This window comes from Synchiropus splendidus, chromosome 12 (assembly GCF_027744825.2).
Source record: "Synchiropus splendidus isolate RoL2022-P1 chromosome 12, RoL_Sspl_1.0, whole genome shotgun sequence".
Lineage (NCBI taxonomy): Eukaryota > Metazoa > Chordata > Actinopteri > Syngnathiformes > Callionymidae > Synchiropus > Synchiropus splendidus.
Genome location: NC_071345.1, coordinates 443556 through 464211, shown reverse-complemented (window position 1 = coordinate 464211; position 20656 = coordinate 443556). Strand labels below are relative to the sequence as shown.

The window sequence follows — 20656 nt, the reverse complement described above, 5'->3', positions numbered from 1 at the left end:
TGTCGAATGTGTTCAAGAAGCTACAGCGGAGACTCATCAGCTCGGCTCGGCCTTGTAGCAGACACTTACCCCTCACTCGTAACACTCCGGTTACCTCCCAGTGGCTGGCCCTAATCTCTCAGCCTTGATCCTTGTGGGCTGCCCGTGAAGGCGGCCGGCGGCTCTGATTTGTGGCCCACCTCACGATTTACACTCCCACAATACCTCACTGTGTCAGAATTTAAGGGGGGGAGGGGTAGATGATGATGAGGTGGTGCTCGATACTGAAGCTGAAACTCACCTGAGACAAAGAGGCTTTTCTTTGCTGCACAGGAAACATGAGGTTTATACTAACAACCTCTTTGTTTCTCCTCATGGTTCTGGCGGTTCTGCAAGTCATCCAGGCCGACGCTGTCCCTGCCCTGCCGATGGCTTCATTTAGAGGAGATGGTTTTCAGTGTGGCTCTCTATCTGCAAACTTGAACGTGAGATCTTGAGCTCCTACATTCTGGGCTTCAGTCAACTTTGGTTGAGTCTTGTCTGGTCATCAGAGAGTCAATGTGATGGAATCAAACAGGCCGAGTCAAAACAACAGAATTAAAAGTGTTTAGCTGTCAATTGTTACGAGGGAAAACCATGAGAAATGATCCTCCGCCTCCAAACCCACAGAACCCACCCACTGTGGTGCGAGTGTTTTGCTGGAGAAATGACACGAGATGTCACTGAGGACTCGGTCTCAAGTCTTTGAAACCTCTCTGCTGGGTCAGATGTAATGAGTCTCCCATGTTCGGCCCAGCTCGTGGTGGAATCCCCCTGTTACTGCAGGTGGGGCCGCAACAATATTGACTCAGGAAGAGAGAGTGTGTGTGTGTGTGTGTGTGTGTGTGTGTGTGTGCGTGTGTGCGTGTGTGCGTGTGTGCGTGTGTGCGTGTGCGCGTGTGTGCGCGTGTGTGCGTGTGTGTGTTGGATGACGCACAGCGGCTGGAATCTATTCCTGTTCCTCCAGACGTCTTCTCCGCCCTTCTTTTAAAATGAATCTTTTTATTGTCACAGGCTTGAGCGTCTCCATGGTAACCAGGGTTTAACCTTTACTTACGCTTTGCCAAATTTGGGTTTTTATGAAACCGTGCGCTGCATAATGAGCACCAGAGACTCCTTGGTTATTACTTCAGAGGATTTAGGCGGCAACTACTTTAAGCACTCGGCTCTTAAAACTCTGACAAAGTTGGTGCTCAGAAGAATTGGGACAGCAGCCAGTTTAATCCTCAACTGTTGCGCGAGTTATGACTTTGCGTTGATGTGTAAACTCTGAACGGACAGACTGATGGACTGGGCCTGGAAGATGGACATTTATGTATGTACAGAGGGACAAATGGCAGATTGATGCTGGGTGGATGGAGACTACGGGACTGTGTGAGACCCTGATGCAGAAAAACTGACGGGGAGGAACAGGTTTGATGCTCTCGATTGAAAAAGGCACAGAGTGAACTAGATGAAGAGAAAACGATTCGACAACTGACCACAAAATCAGACTGACATCCGAATGGATGGAGCCAAAGTAAAGAGATGGTATTACTAAGATGGACGACGGAGATGATTCCATATGGAGACAGACTGGGGTCCCGAGGATCAAAGTCACAAACGGACGACTGCAAACAGTTGGACGGGTGGAGTAGGACAAAAGATGTGTTTGAAACGTAGCTGGCCAGTCGAATGCAAGATGGGAAGAGAGGATTCCTCCCGCAGACAAACCGAAATGGATGGGTGGAAAGAAACCACGTGAGCGAAACAGTGGACCAACTTGTCTACTTTATGAGGCCTGAGTCTGGAGGCGTTCTCTGAAAGGTGGGCGGGGATGTGAAGGGAAGAAAGGAAGCAGACAGGATGGACAGACTAAGACTGAAGAATGAAAGGTCTGATGATGGAGATGTTGCCGCCGTTTGCGTTGAGCGGCGCAGCCGGTCTGCTCAGCGTCCACAAGCCCCGATAGCACGCCTGTCTTTGCTCAATCTCGCTGTGCACGTTTGGATTCTTATCATGCATCAGTGTGATGGTGTTCTCAGTGAAGTCCTGCGAAGGCTCCGAAACATCTGTTGTTGTCAGCGGCAGTAGGAGGGTGTGCGCTCTCTTCCCACTGTGAAATGGCGTAACCGTTTTTATCTCCTCCCTAAAATATCTGTTGTGATGGAGGCTCCGCCCACTTCACGGCACAGCTGAACTTCGGCCAAACAGATGTGCTGCCTTCATCCAAACTATGAAGGATTCAAACACATATGACTTGGTGTTGCGACTCCCAAAAATGAAATCAGCGGAATAGCAAATTCATTCATTTCAAGTGTAATTTGGAATAAAATACTGTTGCAAAACAAATCAATCTATGACATGAAGAAACACAACATGTGGTTTTAGAATTGAGAAAGCACTAGAAAATTAAGGCTTGTAATAAAGTATAAAACATTGATGGTACAGCGACTGAAGTCACTTTCCCAACCACAACAGATCTTCCACCTTTGACCCCACGGTTTAAGGCGGGGGTCAGGAGATGACCCCGTCTATCTCCCCTGCAGGAGACGCACGGCTGAGCCGTGGGTATGAAGCTGTGCTCAGAACTGGCTTCAGGTCTGACATTCCTGACTTGAGTGGGACTGAGGGAGAGTGACGGGGGAATAAGTTGATGAAAGAGAGACCGTAAAAGGAGTGTGGGAAGCAGTAGATGAGCCCACGAGGAATCACTTTAATTGAGTCCAGTTCTTCAGACTTAAGACGTCTATTGTGTTTTTATTCTGGCGGATCAGCGGTCGGACTGTTTACATGAAGTCTTGTTTTTGTGCTCGTTCAGTCCTGAAAGACGTGTTGGCATGAAGAACTGAAGATGACTGTCAGATGTGGCGATTCACGGACATGGATAATCTTTCCGTGTCGACCCAAAGCTCATGCCCACCACACTGTGCCAAGTCATTCCTGTGGACAGGTTTTTTGGTCAACTTCTGTTGGTGTTAAATCCAAGTATTATTCATTGATTGAAAACATCACACATATTTCGCTGCTGCTTGTAAGATTGTAAGATTTAAAAGAGCTTTTTCTGCGATCCAACTAATTCAGTTACATATATTGATGTCGTTTTCTGAGCTATTTTGTGTTGTCTTCCCAAACCATGGTGTGTAAGTAATGCAAACATATTTTGATTAAACAAACTTATTTTGGAATTGGGGATTCATTGACTGTTTGATCAAGCATTGCCTGTTTCATGTCAGACTTTATGGACCATATTTGTTGCTATATTACTAAATTGTGTGCTGCCACAACAATCTTTAATAGCAATGCAAAATATGTTGTTTATGCGTTCCATGAATTAAAATGATCTGAAGAAAGAACTGCTGACGTTGGTGATTTTGGACGTCCGTTTATCTGTACCGAGGGTCAGTGGGCCTTTTTTCAGAAATCACACTTTACGCTGACACTTTCATCCTGCTGTGTCCTGGAGAGCACCACATGAGTGTGTGTTGTCATTTCTCTGGAGGCTGAGGCCTCCTGGCACTGAAGGATTACACTCACTCACTCACTCACGCTGCTGCCCTACACCCAAAAAAGTTCAATTAACGACTGCACTTCAGCTGAGAAGCTTCATTTACAGGTGTATGGCTTTTCCTCTATGACTTTTGAGGCTTCCGCACCAGTCAGACATTGTGTGCTGCATTAGCATTCGCACTCTGGCTGTAGCTAGATCAGGGAGAGTGAAGCGGCCGTGGCTGATCAGACGGACAAACTTGTTTGGAGGTTTCCCGCTTGTGTGTGAGTGTGTGTGTGCGCGCTGCTGCTGCTGCGCTGGGAAGAGTGGTGAATGCTGGATGAGCAAATTTGACCACTGAATCACAGCTGACACCAAGTCTTCTTTGAAGCCTGGTTGAGGGTGACACGCTGTGGGGAACACAGCAGCCTCGGCTGAAAGCCCTGTTTAGCTGCTCTTTTTTTATTGTAGCATGAGCTCCATTGCATAGACTGACTTTTCCATGATGCGAAGTGTCACGCGACATCATGTCTTTGTTGTTAGTTTGTTGTGTGGCTCTGGAGCAGAGCATCTGCTGTCCGAGGGCCTTCAACCTTGGACTGTGGCAGGTTCTTTCAAAGACGATTCCACACCAGCGTGCACCATCGTCCCACTACTGGGCGATCACCAAATATCAAGTGTCATTTGGTCTGTAAAGGCAGTCGTTCAACCCTGCTGAGCAGCCACGGGGTGGTTTCACAGCGTTTCATCTCAAAGGGATCAGTTCTCCAACGCCATGGCAGCTCTCATCTGAGACATGGCGGTGTGCCCCATGCAGCATAAAGCCTGGGCTCCCCAGCGTGGCCACCATGTTCACAGAGGGAGAACCACTGGTTCAGAACCTGACAAGTTGGTTGGTGGCTACAACCAAAAAGGCTGGGTCGGGATCAGGGAGCCTGACATCATTGGTGGGTGTGTCCTATGTTTATGAAATGACAAGGAAGCTGCTCTAACGTTAGAGTCAGAGACTGTCGTCACATCATACAAATGCCCACCTGTTACATACCATAGGCATCCGATGTCATTATCTTCCACGTCCTCATCCATCAAAAGCCATCAAGACGAGTGGTCTCAACATTGGGACTTGTCATTTTGCGCTGTGTTGTCTGCTTCCGCATGAGTGACACGTTTTAGTGCCCTCCCACTTTGATTCTGCTTCCGCCAGTCTGAACTCGGTTCAAGAGCCGTGTCGCTGAGAAATGCTTGACTGGTGTGCCCACCGTCTGACGGTGCGCAGCGCTGACACTCATTCCACGCTGTCTTTCACGCCTGTGCTCCATTAGCGGGTTAATGTGCTCACCCAGTGCGTGGGCGTCCACTGATCATTCACCAGCATCTTCTGGAGTGGGTGCTCCTGCGGAGGGACAGCACCCAAGACTGGAGCCATTTATGGCCCTGCTTTCATGTGGCGATCGTAGCATGGATTGGACCGGTGCCATGTGGGTGTGGGAGTGAACTCTGACCCGGGGCAGACAGTGCTCCCACAGGAGAACACCGGTGTCTGCCAATGGTGATTTCTTTTAGTCAGTCCATTGTCACTGCTGTCAGGTGATTTGGACTCTCTTTTTTTTTTAAAGCTCGTGACAGTGCTCAGTTACAGTTGCTAGCGGTTACGCAACCTGACCGACCGTTGATGACCCACATTCCAGCAGTCAATCAGAGTTGGTACACATTCCGGGCTCCACCTTTCACTCTCGAAACTCTGCTGCACAGTCAGACCTGCAGAGGGCAGGCAGAGGAGGCGCTGGAGACTAGGCAGGCTGGGAGTGCTTCGTCCTGTTTTGCCCTTAATGACGCCGTGTGGAGACTTTCACGGGTGGTTGACTGGTCAGAGTGAGGTTCTCGCCAAACAGGCTGATAACATCAACACCGCACCTAAATGATGAGGAAATCAGAATCATGAGAGAAGCACAATACTTTGTTTAACCACAACGGAAACACGGGAAACTACAGGTCCAAACCCGAGTGCAAGTAACAAAACCCAGGACCACAATCGACCCAGTGCATGACAACAAACTGCTGAAGACTCCACACATCCAAACAGCTGATCGAGTGATTAAATATATCACAAATTACTTCACAGCAACATTGACCAAGCAAGTGCAAAACAAGAAGTGACTTAACAAAGCTACAAATGACTTGACACGAAACAGCAAAAATAACTCAGTGGATAAAAGTGCATTTGAAAAACAACCCAAATCAGTCATTTCTGAGCACAAAATAAGAGACAACCAACAGACATGAGAGCCATTGACTCAACACAACTGATGGAACAAAACTAATGGCAGTGTCCCATCCACAAGCACTGAAAACTCTGGTGGACACTTCATGGAACTTCCACATTGCACTACACGGCACTCGTTTTCTTTTGACAAGAAATACAGTGTGCAGTGACACAGTTTAATGACCATTGTTGGAAGAGAACAGGAATTCTTAGCTTTCACAGTCACAACACTTGTCAGGCTGCCGTGCACGTCTACTGGGGTTTATGACCGAAGGAGCAAATGCTGCATCCGTCCCACGTTGGACGCACCCAGCCCCGCTCACACAGCTCATCTGCTACGGACCTGTCGTCCGTGTGAACACAGCCAAGGTCTCTCATGAGAATTCAAATTAAGAATGGCTTTGTTGCCAACTCCACCAGAACCGCCGTGGGCCCGAATGTCACAGTCAGTCGTTTCCATAGCACACGGCATCCTGTCGTGACGTGAAGCCGAGTGTCGCTCTGCCACTTTGTCAGGCTACGTTTCTCAGAAACGAAGAGAGAAGATGTTTCACTCCTCTGTTATACCTGCATTGATTTGCCTTATTTAATGCGTGACCATCAGTCGCTGAGTCGGCACGGATCAGGAGCATGTCTGTGGTTGGGTGTGGAGCTGTTATTATCATGTTACGTACGGGATCCAGCAGACGAAGTTCGTGGAAGCTGGTCCGCGATCTCTGTTGGGCCGTGCTTGGTGTCAGTCTGGTCGTGTGAAGGCTGCTTGGGCCTCAGTCTGAGGACAAATCATGCGGGTCAGCACAGTGAGTGCCTTCACTGTTGCTCTCGAAGCGGCTCAACCGCTCTCTCTCTCCTGCACATTCCGGCCATAACTGCATGGCTTTTTTCCATTCTCTTCTCGCATCACGATGCATTTGTGCTTGAAAAGATGCACGGCAATGGAAATATGAGGTCTTTAAAGTTGATTTGTATCGACTGACATGAACCCTTCTACAACTGAACTGCAACTGACCGAAGATTCGAATTGTTAGAAGTTGGAGCGTGAAAAAGAAAAACCGAGAACACACACGTATGTATGCAACAAGCAACCATGGCTGAAACGTTGACTCTCCAAGGACCATGCCTTCCTCTTTATATCGTGGGTTGCTCTACCGAGAAACTAGTGGTGCAAGTGTGTTGGGCTCCGTCAGTCCCAGGTCATTTTTCTTGCCACATTCGACTGCTCAATATATCTCTGCTTCTTCGACAGGATTTGGAGTTCCATGGTGTGATGCGCTTCTACTTCCAAGACCGGGTCGCCGGTAACTTCGCCACCAAGTGCATCAGAGTGTCCAGCACGGCCACCACGCAGGACGTCATTGAGACGTTAGCTGAGAAGTTCAGACCCGACATGCGGATGCTGTCGTCGCCCAAGTACTCGCTGTACGAGGTCCATGTCAGCGGCGGTGAGTGTTGGTCATGGACAGGAGCGAGAAAGAGACATGTAGATCTGCTTTAAAGTTTTGCTGGCTTGCTCAGCGTGGGCTCTCAGATCAACTTGTGCATCCGTGTGTGTTAGAAGAGCGCCAGCTGGACCTGGATGAGAAGCCTTTGGTGGTGCAGCTCAACTGGAACAAAGACGACAGAGAGGGACGGTTCGTCCTGAAGAACGAGAACGACATCCTGCCCAAGGTGGGTATGAGGGAAAGCCGAAGAGGGTGCGGTCGGCTGGCTAACAGTGTTTGATGTTTCTAAAAGAAGAGTCAGAGTAACGGGCCAGAGAAGGAGAAGGACGGAGTGATCCAGAACTTCAAGAGGACATTATCCAAGAAGGAGAAGAAGAAGGAGAAAAAGAGGGAGAAGGAGTTTGCACGGATCTCAGATGGAGATGATCAGATATTGAGTCGCGAGGATGGGTGAGAAACCAGAGACTGGTCCGGATCTTTTGCCCAGTGGACTTGACCAGTGTCTCGTCGTCCTGTCTTCCAGGGAAAACAGCCGCTTGGCAGCCGAGGTGTACAAGGACATGCCAGAGACCAGCTTCACCCGGACCATCTCCAACCCCGAGGTGGTGATGAAGAGGAGGCGGCAGCAGAAGCTGGAGAAGCGCATGCAGGAGTTCATGAGCAGCGACGGGAGGCCTGACTCAGGTACTCGTCCCTCACGGCCGCGGCTGCCAAAGGCTATTTGTTTACACGTCGACGGGGGAGAAGTGTTTACATCTGTACTCAGTAGCCAGAACTCTGCTGGATGGAAGCCATCTTCTGAAGTAAAGCGCGCTGTGCTTCTGACAGCGTTTTATCATTTAGCAAGACTCACAGATGGATATACTGGCACTGTTGAGAGGCTGCAATGACACCGATGTAGGGACGGTAAGAGTTAGACAGAGGCGTGGAGACACACTCAAATGACTATTTACAAACATGGTGCACACACACACACACACACACACACACACACACACACACACACACACACACACACACACACACACACACACACACACACACACACACACACACACACACACACACACACACAGAACAGATGGGAACACAGGTCATATACTCGCATGCCCACACAGACTGGTGGCCTCCAGCGCAGTTTACCCTGCAGCCCAGGTCCAAACAGAGGTCGAAGGTTTCTGCAACTGAGGCAAATTAGTCAGACATGGAGTACAGTCTGCACTTCAGCGACTCCAGGGTGGAAGGGAGGGAAGTAGCTATTGGAGGATGTTGCTGGAAGCACCAGCAATTATCACAACAAGCAAAAATCTGCCTCCCGTGTTCTAACAAGCGGCCTCATTAGCTCCTGGACGAGCAGTTTCTGGGCGTCATGTGGATTCTTCAGCCACCTGAGCGTCATGGTTCTTTTCTCTGCCGATCCAGAGTGGCGAGGTTTAGACAAGGCGCTGGACCTTCTGAGTCCAGGTGTGAGCAGCAGCACTTTTCATTTTCAGTCCACTCATCCCAGGCCATTCTGCATGAGGTGCCCTCGGATCAGCTGGCCTGCAGATGCTCCGGCGTCGCTTCACACCAGGGACGCACACCGCATCACTCTGCCAGACACACAGATGGATCAGTGCTAAAGACAGCGTCCACAAACACACAGCCAGTGAGACGGAAGGCTTGTGGTGTGGTGTGGTGAGACTGGGATCTCCGAACTGAAACCAGTGCTGAAGGGAACTCTAGAGTCGGCAACTTTCACAGGCTCCCACCTTCAAAGAAAGAAAGATGTTTTCTGTTTGTAATTCTGTTTGTCAGCGATGTGCACAAAAGTCTGGTGTATCTTCATGAAGGTGTCAGTGGCTCGAAATACTGAAAGACAAAATGAAATGTAGCACTTTTGTTTCCCTCGCTGCACTTGTTCCACAGGTTATAGACTTCTTTCTCGGTGTCATAGTCCTCTTTCACTGGCTAACCTCCATGTTCTTCACCTTAGGTGTCTTCTAAATAGTACTCATCATTTGTCACGTTATTTCCCTGACACGTTGGCTTCATCCCCTGTATCTGTGCTTCTACAGGGGGAACTTTGAGAATACACGCCGACAGCCTGAAGCCCAACATCCCCTACAAGACCATCCTGCTCTCCACCCGCGACACGGCTGATGTTGCCGTTGTGGAAGCTCTGGAGAAGTATGGACTGGAGAAGGAGAACCCCAGAGAATACTGCATTGCTCGGGTAACAACATGCCACAACCACCTCGAAATCTTTGCAGAACTTGCCAACCAGTATATGGTGTGAAAACAATCCCAAATATTGGAAGAACTGTTTGAGGAGTTGTTGGAAACAAACCCAACCGTGGCAACTCTTGTTGCACCGGTGCCTCACAGATGGTCGGAGGCACCGTGTAGAACCACAAAGCCAACTGACTCTTGTCAATGTGCGTCTATGTGACAGCAGGACGACAAGTCTGGGAAGGAGGTGATCCTGGACGATGGCGAGTGTCCACTGCAGATCTTCAGAGACTGGCCTGCAGACAGAGGTAACTCCACCCGATTTTCTAGTGCTGCCTTTTTAACTTGTCTAGAACGCCCCCTGCCGTCTTCTAGTGGTCATTACAGACTGGTCAGCTTTTGAAATTCATTCCTTCGTAGGAGCGCTCGTGTTCCAGCTGAAGAAGAGACCACCAGACTACCAGGGCAGGAAGGGGAGGAAGGTGGAGGACAAGGGTCTGCGCGGGAAGGACGGCAGCAACTCTCTGCCTCCTGAGAAGCTGCCTTACTTAGTGGAGTTAAGCCCAGGTACGTCACTCAGCGCTGCACCAGTTTCCCTTGGTTGTAAAGTCCGGTCATCGATCACCACATCGTGTGGGGAGCCTCAGTAAACTGGCAGCGGGTCCTGGAAGAGGTCCGAAAATGAGATGTGAAGATAAATAAAGATGAAGTGAGTGAGGTGATGAACTGCAACACAGAGCAGCTGCGTCTTCTTTGTCGTATGAGCTTTAGTAAGAAGTGTGAAATCACAAGACTTGAAAGAGGCCAGACTTATGATGCCTTTGGCAAAGCAGCACATCTCTCTTCAAATAGAAATAGTCTTCTGATCAAGAAATTCCATTCCAAGTTTTACAGAACTTTTTGAATCTTTTAACAACCCGTGGCCAACGCAAACATCTGTCTGTCGCAAATATATATAAACACAGAGTTGATGCCAATGAAGTTAGACTCATCAATAAGTGCCATAAAGACAGCAAACGCACTTCAGTCTCCAGAGATCTCAGTAAACATGTCTCAGCATCCCGTCAGTTTCATGAGTAAATGGAGGAGTTGGTTAGTGAGGCACGGCAGGCAGGAGCCCCTCGGGCGGTAAGTTGTTTGGTCCTGGAACGCAGCTGACGACAGGTGGACGCACACCCTGCTGAATGTGACACTGACCAGCACTAACCGCTTGACTTCTGCTTCTGACCCTTCCTCAGTTTCTCCTGTCGCTCTGCTCCCTGGTGCTACCGACCCGTCCGACCCAAAGTGTCCCAGCAGCAGCAGCTCCGTACTGCTGCTGCTGGGACACTTTGGGTCTGTGAAGTCACTGTGGGAAATTTTGTGCCTCAAAAGAGCACTCAAGCAGCTGCTGGGAGTTTGGGATTGAAGGGTTGACACAGTGATGCTGCCTTTTATTCTTTATTGCTGCTGCATTTTCACCCTCTGCTGTATGTCTGTTTCTTTCCCACTTTCTTATGGCATGGTGTGTGCGTGTGCGTGTGCGTGTGCGTGTCGGGCCTTGTGCATGTGTTCCTCTGCGCCTGCTGCCCGTCTGTCTGCGTAGCGAGAGGGAATCACTATGCCTACTACTCCTATCGGCACCATGAAGGTAAACACTCCTCCTGACGCTGACACGGTCACTTCTGTCCTGGCCTCACTGCAGCTGACTCTAGTGGCATTTGTTAGATGTCAGTGAGACAACAGAAATGATCACTGCTTTTCAACGATTCCTGTGTGAAGGAGGCTTATTCGTATTAGTTTTGCTTGTGAATATCATTTCAAAAAGAAGCCTCTTTGAGTTGGTTTTAAATCACTGAAGTAAACTGGATAGCATTAGAATGTGAAGACTCTACAGCTGATCTGACACCTGAAAATGCATTTCAAGTCTGTTTTTATTTGGATATGAAGCGCGTGCCTGGGATTAAGGTGTTGGTAGAAGACAATCAAGAGTTCAGAAGTTCAAGTATGTACACACAACAAGTAGGACGCCTCAGGATGACATGAGACTCTTTGAACTCAAAGAGAAAAAAAGAGCCTTTCTCAAGTGTGTGAGTGCAATTGTAACCAGTGAGAACAGTAAATCAATAGTGAGTTCGAATCTTCTCTAAAATACTAGGTTCCTCCCTGATTTGGATTCTCTGCTTTCTGTCTGGTGACTGACGAAGCAGCAGTCTGAGGTTCACTTCCTGTCAGAATTCGCCAGTCGAACGACATCGCCATCATGCTAACATCCCACTCGTGTTCCTCGTCGCGCCTTGAGTGGTGTCCTTTCTCTCCCAGATGGATCCGACTCCCGAGACAAGCCAAAGCTCTACCGCCTTCAGCACAGCATCACCGAGGTGGGCTCAGATTGCACCGATGACGGAGCCATTCAGGTGAGTTTATGGACTGGGAGGGAGAGAGCAATGTGGCAGGAGCATGTCAGGTTCATCGACGTCACGGGCCTCAGTGGTAGCTGGCTTGATGATGGATCGGCGGGTGAAGGAGCGCATCTCTTGTCGCACTTAGTACCTACAACCCTCGCCTCGGCCATTTTGAATGGCATGCAACTTACGTCCAACCTGACTCATGACCGGTTGGTCGAAATCGATCCCGGTCGTGAGTAGATGTTACTTGTACAGTCACTTTTTATTCTAGTGACAATTATGAGTTTTTGCTGAAGCCAGTGATGTCAAATGTTTTTATTCAACTGAACATAAAGTTAAGTAAATGACTCTTCATGTTCTTGTTCCTACAAAAACCCAATAGATTTTTCAGTAGGTTTTGAATTTACGGTGGTTAAATTGGATTTTCAAGTCAATTCAATTTCCCCATTGTGGGACAAATAATGGACAGATATAATGGTTTCATACGGTTTCATGGTGTGTATGATCAGCTAATGCAGAATGTATTCAATAAGTCTTTTTATTTTCCATTATCCAACATATGATTGTTTATTTTTCATCAAAAACATGAGTTTTTAGCCCTGTTCTCATGGCATGGCATGGCGTTGACCCACTTGCAGCATCCAAAAACAAATGCTTGCATTGAATGGCGCGACCTCCAGACCTCCTGAAACATGTTAAACCCTGGAGCTCCACCTGTCCTTCCTTGTGTATAACTCTGAAAGAGTCGGTTGACAATGTGGAGGGCGTCTCTGACGGCTCTACTCCATCTCCAGCTGCTTGGCCCTGGAATCCTCCCGCACCACTGCAACCTGACGCACAGCGAGGGAATGGTGACGGTGACGCCCCACGGCCCGGACGCCGACACCTTCGTAGACGGGCAGCGCATCACCGAAACAACCATGCTGCGTTCAGGCTCCACCCTTCAGTTCGGCTCCGCCCACGTCTTCAAGTTTGTGGACCCGTTGTTCGACCATGGAGGCAAGCGAGAGCCAGCGGCCATGATGAGAAACCGCCACAAGTCCGGGTGAGAGCACAGAGGCCAAGTTTTCTTGCGACTGCTGCTATTTTTGTTTTGGGAAAACAGCATGGTGTTATTGTAGACGGAGGGAGGAGAGCGAGAGGTTTGGTAGTTGGCAGGCCGAGCAGTAGATGAAGGCAGAAGTGGGAGGAGGGACGGTTGAGAAAATGAGAGGAAGAGCTGAGGTCCAGGGTTATGGCTGACAGGCCGCCCTCTAATCTGATCCGCCTGCTCCGGGGTGTGGCCTGGTTTTCACACGCTGACACGAGCAGAGAGCACATCAGATAAGAGACTCGGGAAGATGAGATCCAGCAGAAAAGAAGCTTTCGCTGGGATTTAATGACTCGCGGGGCGACCGAAGCTGCCTGGAAGACGTAAGTCACTTTAGATATTCAGAATGAGTTGCTCGTGTCAGTGAATGTTGGTGAGCTGAAGCTGTTCAGACAAAGAAGGTTTGAATCTCAAAGTAACAATAATGCAGGAGCCCAAAATACTGACGGGAGTCCAGTAATGCAAGGTGATCCATCGAGTCAACGACATGTCCGCCTGACAATTCAGTGTACGTCGCATGCTTCAATGGTCGACAAGCTGCGTTCAGAGTGTGTGGAGCGTGAACTTCCAAATTCAAGGAAGATGTCCAAAACAGGCCTAACTCCGGTTGATGCACAATCTAGTCACGTGACAAGACGCAAGTGTGCCTCAGAGGAACAGTAAATACATGTTTATGACTCTAGAATGAGAGTAAAAAGCGCTGGAAGAGATGCTTCCGTTTGTTGTCAAATGGATATTACATTTGAACAGCGGTGTGAACAGAGGCCAGCTGTGTTTACTTTGAAAGCACATGGACCGTCTTCCTTCACTGCCACTTCAGCTCACGACACAACACACACTTTGTGTGGGGCACGACATGCACAGGAGGTGATCTGGCTGATGCCAGTGTCAAGTTTGATTTTGAAATAAGTTTCATTGAATTCAGAACTCATGGGCCCCTGGGAGTATTTACATGAAGCTGCTCTTAGAAGCTCCTTTATGTTTAGAGTCGGCGTCGACCCCAGCAGTTATTTGCACTCAAAACAGGAGTTAAAGGTCGCCATTTCATCTGCGTCGTCTGAGCGGGGCTCACTGAAGGTGCATGAGCAGGACTCGGCGAGGTTTTTGAGCGACACATACATGACTGTGGTCTGTCCATGGGAACTGCAGGAGCAGCTAATTCAGTCACCCAGCAACGTGTGGGTGTTTGTAGTTTCCTGTCTGTAGTCGAAGGCGCTGACAGGAGATGAGTTGATCTGTCATTGTGGTCAAATGATCTTTGTCATGCACGTGTTCACGTGCCAGTCAGGCCGCCCCGCCCGTTGCTGCTGTCGAGCATGGTCGTCGCTCTTCATATTTACCACCGCGTCGCAGCGCGCCCGCTCTGGTGTGGGGCCTCTTTTGAAAGGAGTGAAGATGGTGGTTGCTTCCTGTTCTGCTGTGTGTGTCACAGTGGAGAGGCAGGTTATCAGGCGGAGGGGTGAAAGATCGCCGCAAGTCAATACATGTGTGAAGTCAACAGCTCGCTGCGCTCCTGCTGTCGCTGCTATTGATGTTTCCAGCTGGCTGAGTTGTTGACCCGCCTCTCTGCTAATGGCCGTGCTGAGCTGATCGACTCACTCAGGGAGCCAGAGCAACTCATCTCCGTCTGTCATTTGACGGTGAAGCTAATGAGTCTCAAGCAAACCATCAGTTTGCATGCCAGTGTGTCTGACTCTTCATGGCTTTCCTCGTCCTCTCACCTGCTTCTTCCTTTTTGCTGCAGAAGTGTTCCCGAAACCACGTTTGATCTGCACGGAGACGTCCACACCGGAGCTGCCCTGCCCACCAGCAAGGTAAGCAGAGTTCGCCTTTTGCTCTTCTGCGGTGTCCGACGTGCGGGTGGTGATGACATTATGACCACCTGCCTCGTCCTGTTTAGACCCCAGTGTTCCACGTTTGGCTTTCTTTCTTTTCAGACGTGACCTTGTTTTTCTGGCAGATAAATTCCATTCATCTGCAGTATGGCAAGTACTTGTCTCAAAATATGTGAGACAAGTAATATTTCCCATTGTTGCATCAGTGAGGCGAGTCACAATTAGATAGACAGAACTTTGTTAAGCTGTGGGGAAAGTGCCCTTGGGAAATTTGAATTTCAGTCATAGCACACTGGTCGATAGTTATATTACAAATAATAAATAACAGTGACAGAAATATGAATTTTGTATGTATATTTATTTGAGCATTTTTGTGTCTATATAGTTATACTTTAACACTGTTCTATTTTGGTTTTCCATTTCATGCAATAAAAAGTAGGACTTTCAAATCAACCAGTTGTCTTTGTTAACGTACATTTTTTGGTGTGCACATCACTATATTTTTCATTTAGATTTTGCCGACTTGTTGTGTGACACGTGTGTGCTTCTGGTGTGCAGAGCTCAGGAAAGCTGGAGATGGAGCGCGGGATGGTCAAACCCATGATCAGAGGAGAGATGCAGGACAGCAGGTCACCTCTGCTCCTCCGTCTCCTCGGCTGGATTATCCTCCTCTCCTGAGTCTTTACCGTTATCTCCTCCGCTCGTAATTGCTTTCAGGTCTCAAGACAGTCTGTCAGAGCGGAGCGAGTCGACTCTGCCGGCCAGCATCGAGTTCAGAGAGAACTGTGAGTAGCTCCATCCAGTCGCAGCTCTGTTCTTTAGCTCTACTGGCTCCACCGCAGCACTGTCTGAACCCTGCTTCTGAAGTCGGTCCGAGGTTTCAGGACTGTCACTGGACCCTTCGTGTCTCGTAGTTCTGTGATGCAATTCTACTGCCCTTCTTTTCTTTTTGATTGTGTCACTCTTTTTCTTCTTGTCTGACCATTTCTGATGTCTCCCTTTCTTACATGCCACTCTCAACCTTTCCTTCCTGTCACTCTTTGTCCTTTGTCTTTCTCTGAAACTCTCCATTTGGCTCCAAATGTTTTTACTTTGATCCTTGTGTCTTCCCTCCTTTTCCTTGAACCTTTTTTCCCCAGCTTGCATTCTGCTGCATGTGGTTGTTGAAACCCACTGCTTTGTGTGAGTGAACGTCGCGAATTTGCCCATGTGGAACTTTGCTGCAGCCGTACACTCTCCTTGTGCTGCGTCATCATTTTTCATCATCAGTTTTCCCGTCCACAGAAGTCACTCTCTGACCCACAATGCATCAGAAGCCTTGCGGGCTGAAAGCGAACTCATTCAAACGAGGCACACTTTGTGTTTTGTGGTTTCCAGTGTGGCTGTAACTTCACACGGAGGCTCTCATCAAAGTGACTTATTGGATTGTTATTTCTGACAGGTGCAGCAAGTGAGCGCCACATCAATGTTGCTCATTAAAGTCATCTATTTTGGAGCTAGAATACTTGCGCTTTCTCGTAAGAGTGTTCCTGGAAAGGGACTGGGAGAGAGCGGTCGCTCATCGCTGTGTTTGCTCTTCCAGCGGAAGACACCTTCCTCTCCGCCATCATCAACTACACCAACAGCTCCACGGTGCACTTCAAGCTCTCGCCCACGTACGTGCTGTACATGGCTTGCCGCTACGTCCTGTCGCCGGTCTACCGGCCGGACATGTCGCCCTCGGAGCGCACGCACAAAGTCATCGCCATCGTCAACAAGATGGTGAGCATGATGGAAGGAGTCATCCAGGTCAGTAACCATTCGGGAAACCTGCTATTCCACTTCCTGTCTGCTCCTTCACCAAACTGTCACGCCGTTGACTTTCACTTCTCTGCGTGAGTGAATCCTCACCAGCGTCTCTCACCACTCACTAAAGAGGCCATAAGCTGAAGTACCCCAAAAGACAGTGGATCGGGGGCACAGTCATTTTCTTGTACTAAAAATAGCACCTGATACGGTTTGCAAACAATGAACATGAGCTTTAACCACACAACTGCAAAGGTCGAGTGTTGCGAGGGACAACAAGGAAGTGGGCCAGGAACAGAGAGGGAGCAGCAAAACTCCCTATAATTCCCAGATATGAGGATGAATTCATTTTCATCATTGAGCTAACATAAGAACATGCTTCCAGAATCAGCTGCTATTACCGTATTTTCTGGACTACAGAGCGCACCGGAATATTAGCCGCACCCACCAAATCTAAGAAGGAAAATGGATTTTGTTCATACATAAGCCGCACCGCTCTATAAGCCGCGGGTGCACCGTTGCTGTCTGCGCCACAGAAAATGCATGAGGATCACTTCTAGCGATCCTCTAGTACTAGTTTTGAAAACGGGGTCCAGTGTCGAGACTGACTCATGAAACAATCTTGCCAATGTTCTGAACTCCAGTCATGAACTCCTCACATCTTATTTACATTTAAAGTGTTCAGAAAGTGCTGTTTTCACCCTCCAGTAGATCGTCTCTGTCAGCAGAGCTGCGGACACGCGGGCGAAAACAGCGCAATTTGAGCGCTTTAAAGGTAAATAAAACGCCTGTGATGTCATCGGTTTGATGTGACGAAGCTCAATATTTTTGCCAGCAAAGAGCATGCTCATTAGACTGTGAAAACTCGGGATGCTCCGAGAGACAGGGAGAGCACTCAGCTGAAGCAGCTGTCTTCAACCTCTTTCATGAAAGTTCTCACTCTGGACGGTTGCAAACGTTTCAGATTCAGGTGCTGGACCGCGAACGCTGCATCTGACACACAAGACTGCAGCGGTTGATTCCGTCTTAAAGCGACACCTGAGAAAGGCTGCTCATCTGGCGCGGTGAAATTAATGATTATTTCTCGGGCAATATGCTTCGCGTTCTGAACGTCACGCTCAGACCGGCGAGTGTCGCGAGTGACCGCTGGTTCCTGTAGTTTCACTTTCATGAGCACCAGAAAACTCTCTGTGCTCCGTCAAGTGCTGGTGTTTTAAATATCGTATTGAATTCGTGGCGTTGACGCCCTTTAACGTGCATGTGCTGCAGGATGCAAACTTGACATGACAGACTGAAAAAAGCTTCCGCATTAGACACGCCGTTGCCAAGCGAGCGGCGAGTCGGGAGGGAGGAGCGGACGCATCACAAACCACGGGCGGTGCCTCATCAGAACGGCTGCTGTCACATGTGATCGGATTTTGTGACCAGCAATGACAGGCAGTGGTCGGCATTCACAGATCACAACCAGTTCAGCCTTTCATAATCGGTGGCCGATTGATTGGAATATCCCTGTAAAAATCAATATATTAGCCGCATCGTTTTATAAGCCGCAGGGTTCAGACCGCGAGAAAAAAGTAGCGGCTTATAGTCCGGAAATTACGGTAGTTCATGATGAAAATATTTTCTTTGAACTGGACGTTGATGAAAACAAATTCAAAACAAATTCATTGAGGTGTCGTTTGTATCAACGTTTGGCTGTTGGACAGAATGTTCCTGCGCTTGTATCAGGAGTGACGTTTGATAATTAATGCGCCTCCTTTTCATTTGTTCAGCGCTCAGCTCCTAGCAACCAACACCGACACACTGTCTTTTATTCCAGTTCAAATAGCAGAGCTCCACTGGCTCCCCTCCTCTGATAATACAGTGGAGTCATGTTGACCTTGCTTTGCCCGGAGGTCCTCCCACATCTGTGCTCAGGTCTGGAAGAGCCGTGATCACAACCGTTTGAGTCAGGACAGGTCCAACGAGTTGCACCAGTGACAGCTACTCTGGCTCCCCCTAGTGGCTTTCCGCCAGACCACAAGTCGTCGTCAGTGTCAGGCTCCTTCACTGCACCTTGACATCGTCAGCCATGACCACGTGTGTGTGTGTGTGTGTGTGTGGTAGTGTGCGTTATCCATGCTGTAGCTGTTGACGTGTTTTCTCTCTGTCCTGTGAACGTGTCCTCCTCCTCCTCCTTCCATCCAGGAGATTCCTGAAGGGGATCAGGTAGGTAGCACACCATGATACGGCTGCTGCAGACTCATCGACCTCCTTTTATTTTCTCTGTCACTCTCTTTCTTACTCAGGATGGGTGATATGAAGAAATGACATGACTCAAATTCACATTTGTTTTCTGTTTTGGCTTGGTGGAGGAAGTATTTCCTGGAACCTCCTTGCTGTTATTGACCTTGTGTTCTATTTACAAGGTTGTTTTCTAGCAAGGAGAAGACGAGGATGAATAAAAGCTTCATTTGACTGCAACAACAAAATGGTTGAAATAATGGGGCTGGGGAAATAATTCAAGGAAAAAAGTTGAGTCAAAGATACCGATTCTTGAATATAAAGAATGTCTAAGAACATCAAAACAGAAAGTTGCACCCAGAAAAACGCAAAGGTTTCTAGATAAGGTGTTGTGAAATAAATGAGATGAACCAAATGCTCACAAAACTATGTTAAAAATATCGACTAAGAACGGTGTCAATGGCAAAATAACTAATGCAGCGTGACCAAAGGTTGAGGAGGCCTGAGTGGAGCTGGATATGGATTGATCCCGATGTGGCCCATCAGCGGCAGACTCATATCGCTCATCCTCCCGTGCGCTCTCCTCTCTCTCCTCTGCTTCCGTCTGACCAGCCTGTCATTGTTGCTGCTGCTTCATGTTCTCCACCCTAACTGAAACGTTAACTCAACGTCCTCCCACAGCCGGAAAACTAAGCAGCAACATCAACCTGACTAATTCCATTCAGCTTCCCGGACCTGCCTGCTACTAAAAACATATGATCGATCAGTGACTCAACACAGCGAAACCAAAGCAACCCCCTCCCCTCCCTCATCCGTCTCGTGTGGCGCTCTGACCGCGTGGACGAGAGGCCCCGCCCCCCACCACCCTCCTTGTGCTTCATGTGTTTAACCATCCTGTTTTATGTTTCCTCATTGTGGATGCGTTTGGCTCCATCTGTCACTCTCTGGCTGTTACTGAATGACGGGTCTGTCTGCGTGTCTTGATCTGACGTGGCATTAACAAGTGCAGGGGAGCGAGCTCGGTTCCGTCCGCCTCGGGTGGGACGTGAACCAATCAGCCGCTCAGACGGAGCTGCTGGGTGAAGGAAGTTAGTGGCCCAGCAGCTTTGTTGAAGAAGAGCTGGGCTGTTGAGACGTGCGTGTGTGTGTTATGGCTGGTTACTCAGAAGTTCAACTGGGGAATGTCGACTTCATTTCGTGCGGCTGAACCCCAGAGAGGATTCTGTCTGATGAGTGCGACTGAAGACTGGTCATTATCGTCCACTGAAATGATGTCGGATGTGTTTGACTGAGTGACGACGGCAATGACCACGCTTCCGTTTGTGCCTCTGAGGGAGGGTCCCGGGCACCGCAGGGCATGAGTCTTTCTCTCAAGTAACCACCACTCCTTCTGGCTGCCGCTCAAACCCAACCCACCCTCTGCTGTGGTCTTGGTCAAGCCTTCGTCCTCCCGCACTAACAACGCACTCCGTCTCTCTCTGTGCCTGTGATGGCTGTGTCTGCAGAAGCAGAAGAACATCGCCGGCGCGCTGGCGTTCTGGATGGCCAACGCCTCCGAGCTGCTCAACTTTATCAAGCAGGACAGAGACTTGAGCCGCATCACGCTGGACGCCCAGGACATCCTCGCTCACCTGGTCCAGATGGCTTTCAAGTCAGTTCGTCCGTCTGTCCGTCTGTCAGTCAGTCTGTCTGAGGGGGCGGGTCAGCTTACTGTTGTGACTGAGGCCCCCTGGTGGTCAGAGAAGGGTTGGGCTTTAGAGATGCGGGCAATGCTACCAACAACAGACAGATACCAGTGCGTGACTCAGTAATATGTATTATCATACATTGTCATTTTAGCAGATGAATGACGACCAATGTGTACTGTGATTAATATAGTCATTTGGAATTCTTAGATAATAATAATACTTTGGTGTGATATAGCGCTTTACTT

The 20656-nt window shown here is 48.9% G+C and overlaps 1 protein-coding gene across 22 annotated transcripts in view; it reads left to right on the top strand.

Annotated features, from left to right (window-relative positions):
* Positions 1-20656, top strand: part of afdna (afadin, adherens junction formation factor a) — a 50641-nt gene that overhangs the window by 11263 nt on the left and 18722 nt on the right. For 11 of the 22 annotated variants that reach the window (XR_008416232.1, XR_008416231.1, XM_053881084.1 and 8 more), the window contains exons 2-17: positions 6997-7192; positions 7306-7418; positions 7485-7642; positions 7716-7876; positions 9250-9407; positions 9627-9711; positions 9824-9970; positions 10989-11033; positions 11705-11799; positions 12585-12835; positions 14625-14694; positions 15274-15344; positions 15433-15500; positions 16298-16503; positions 18688-18708; positions 20229-20374. Coding sequence is in view for 20 of the 22 variants with exons in the window: in XM_053881084.1 (XP_053737059.1) it covers positions 6997-7192; positions 7306-7418; positions 7485-7642; positions 7716-7876; positions 9250-9407; positions 9627-9711; positions 9824-9970; positions 10989-11033; positions 11705-11799; positions 12585-12835; positions 14625-14694; positions 15274-15344; positions 15433-15500; positions 16298-16503; positions 18688-18708; positions 20229-20374 (1991 nt within the window). In the remaining 2 variants the exon portion in view is untranslated. The remainder of the gene's footprint in view (positions 1-6996; positions 7193-7305; positions 7419-7484; positions 7643-7715; positions 7877-9249; positions 9408-9626; positions 9712-9823; positions 9971-10988; positions 11034-11704; positions 11800-12584; positions 12836-14624; positions 14695-15273; positions 15345-15432; positions 15501-16297; positions 16504-18687; positions 18709-20228; positions 20375-20656) is intronic. The other 11 variants (XM_053881083.1, XM_053881098.1, XM_053881091.1 and 8 more) reach the window with 9 other exon arrangements.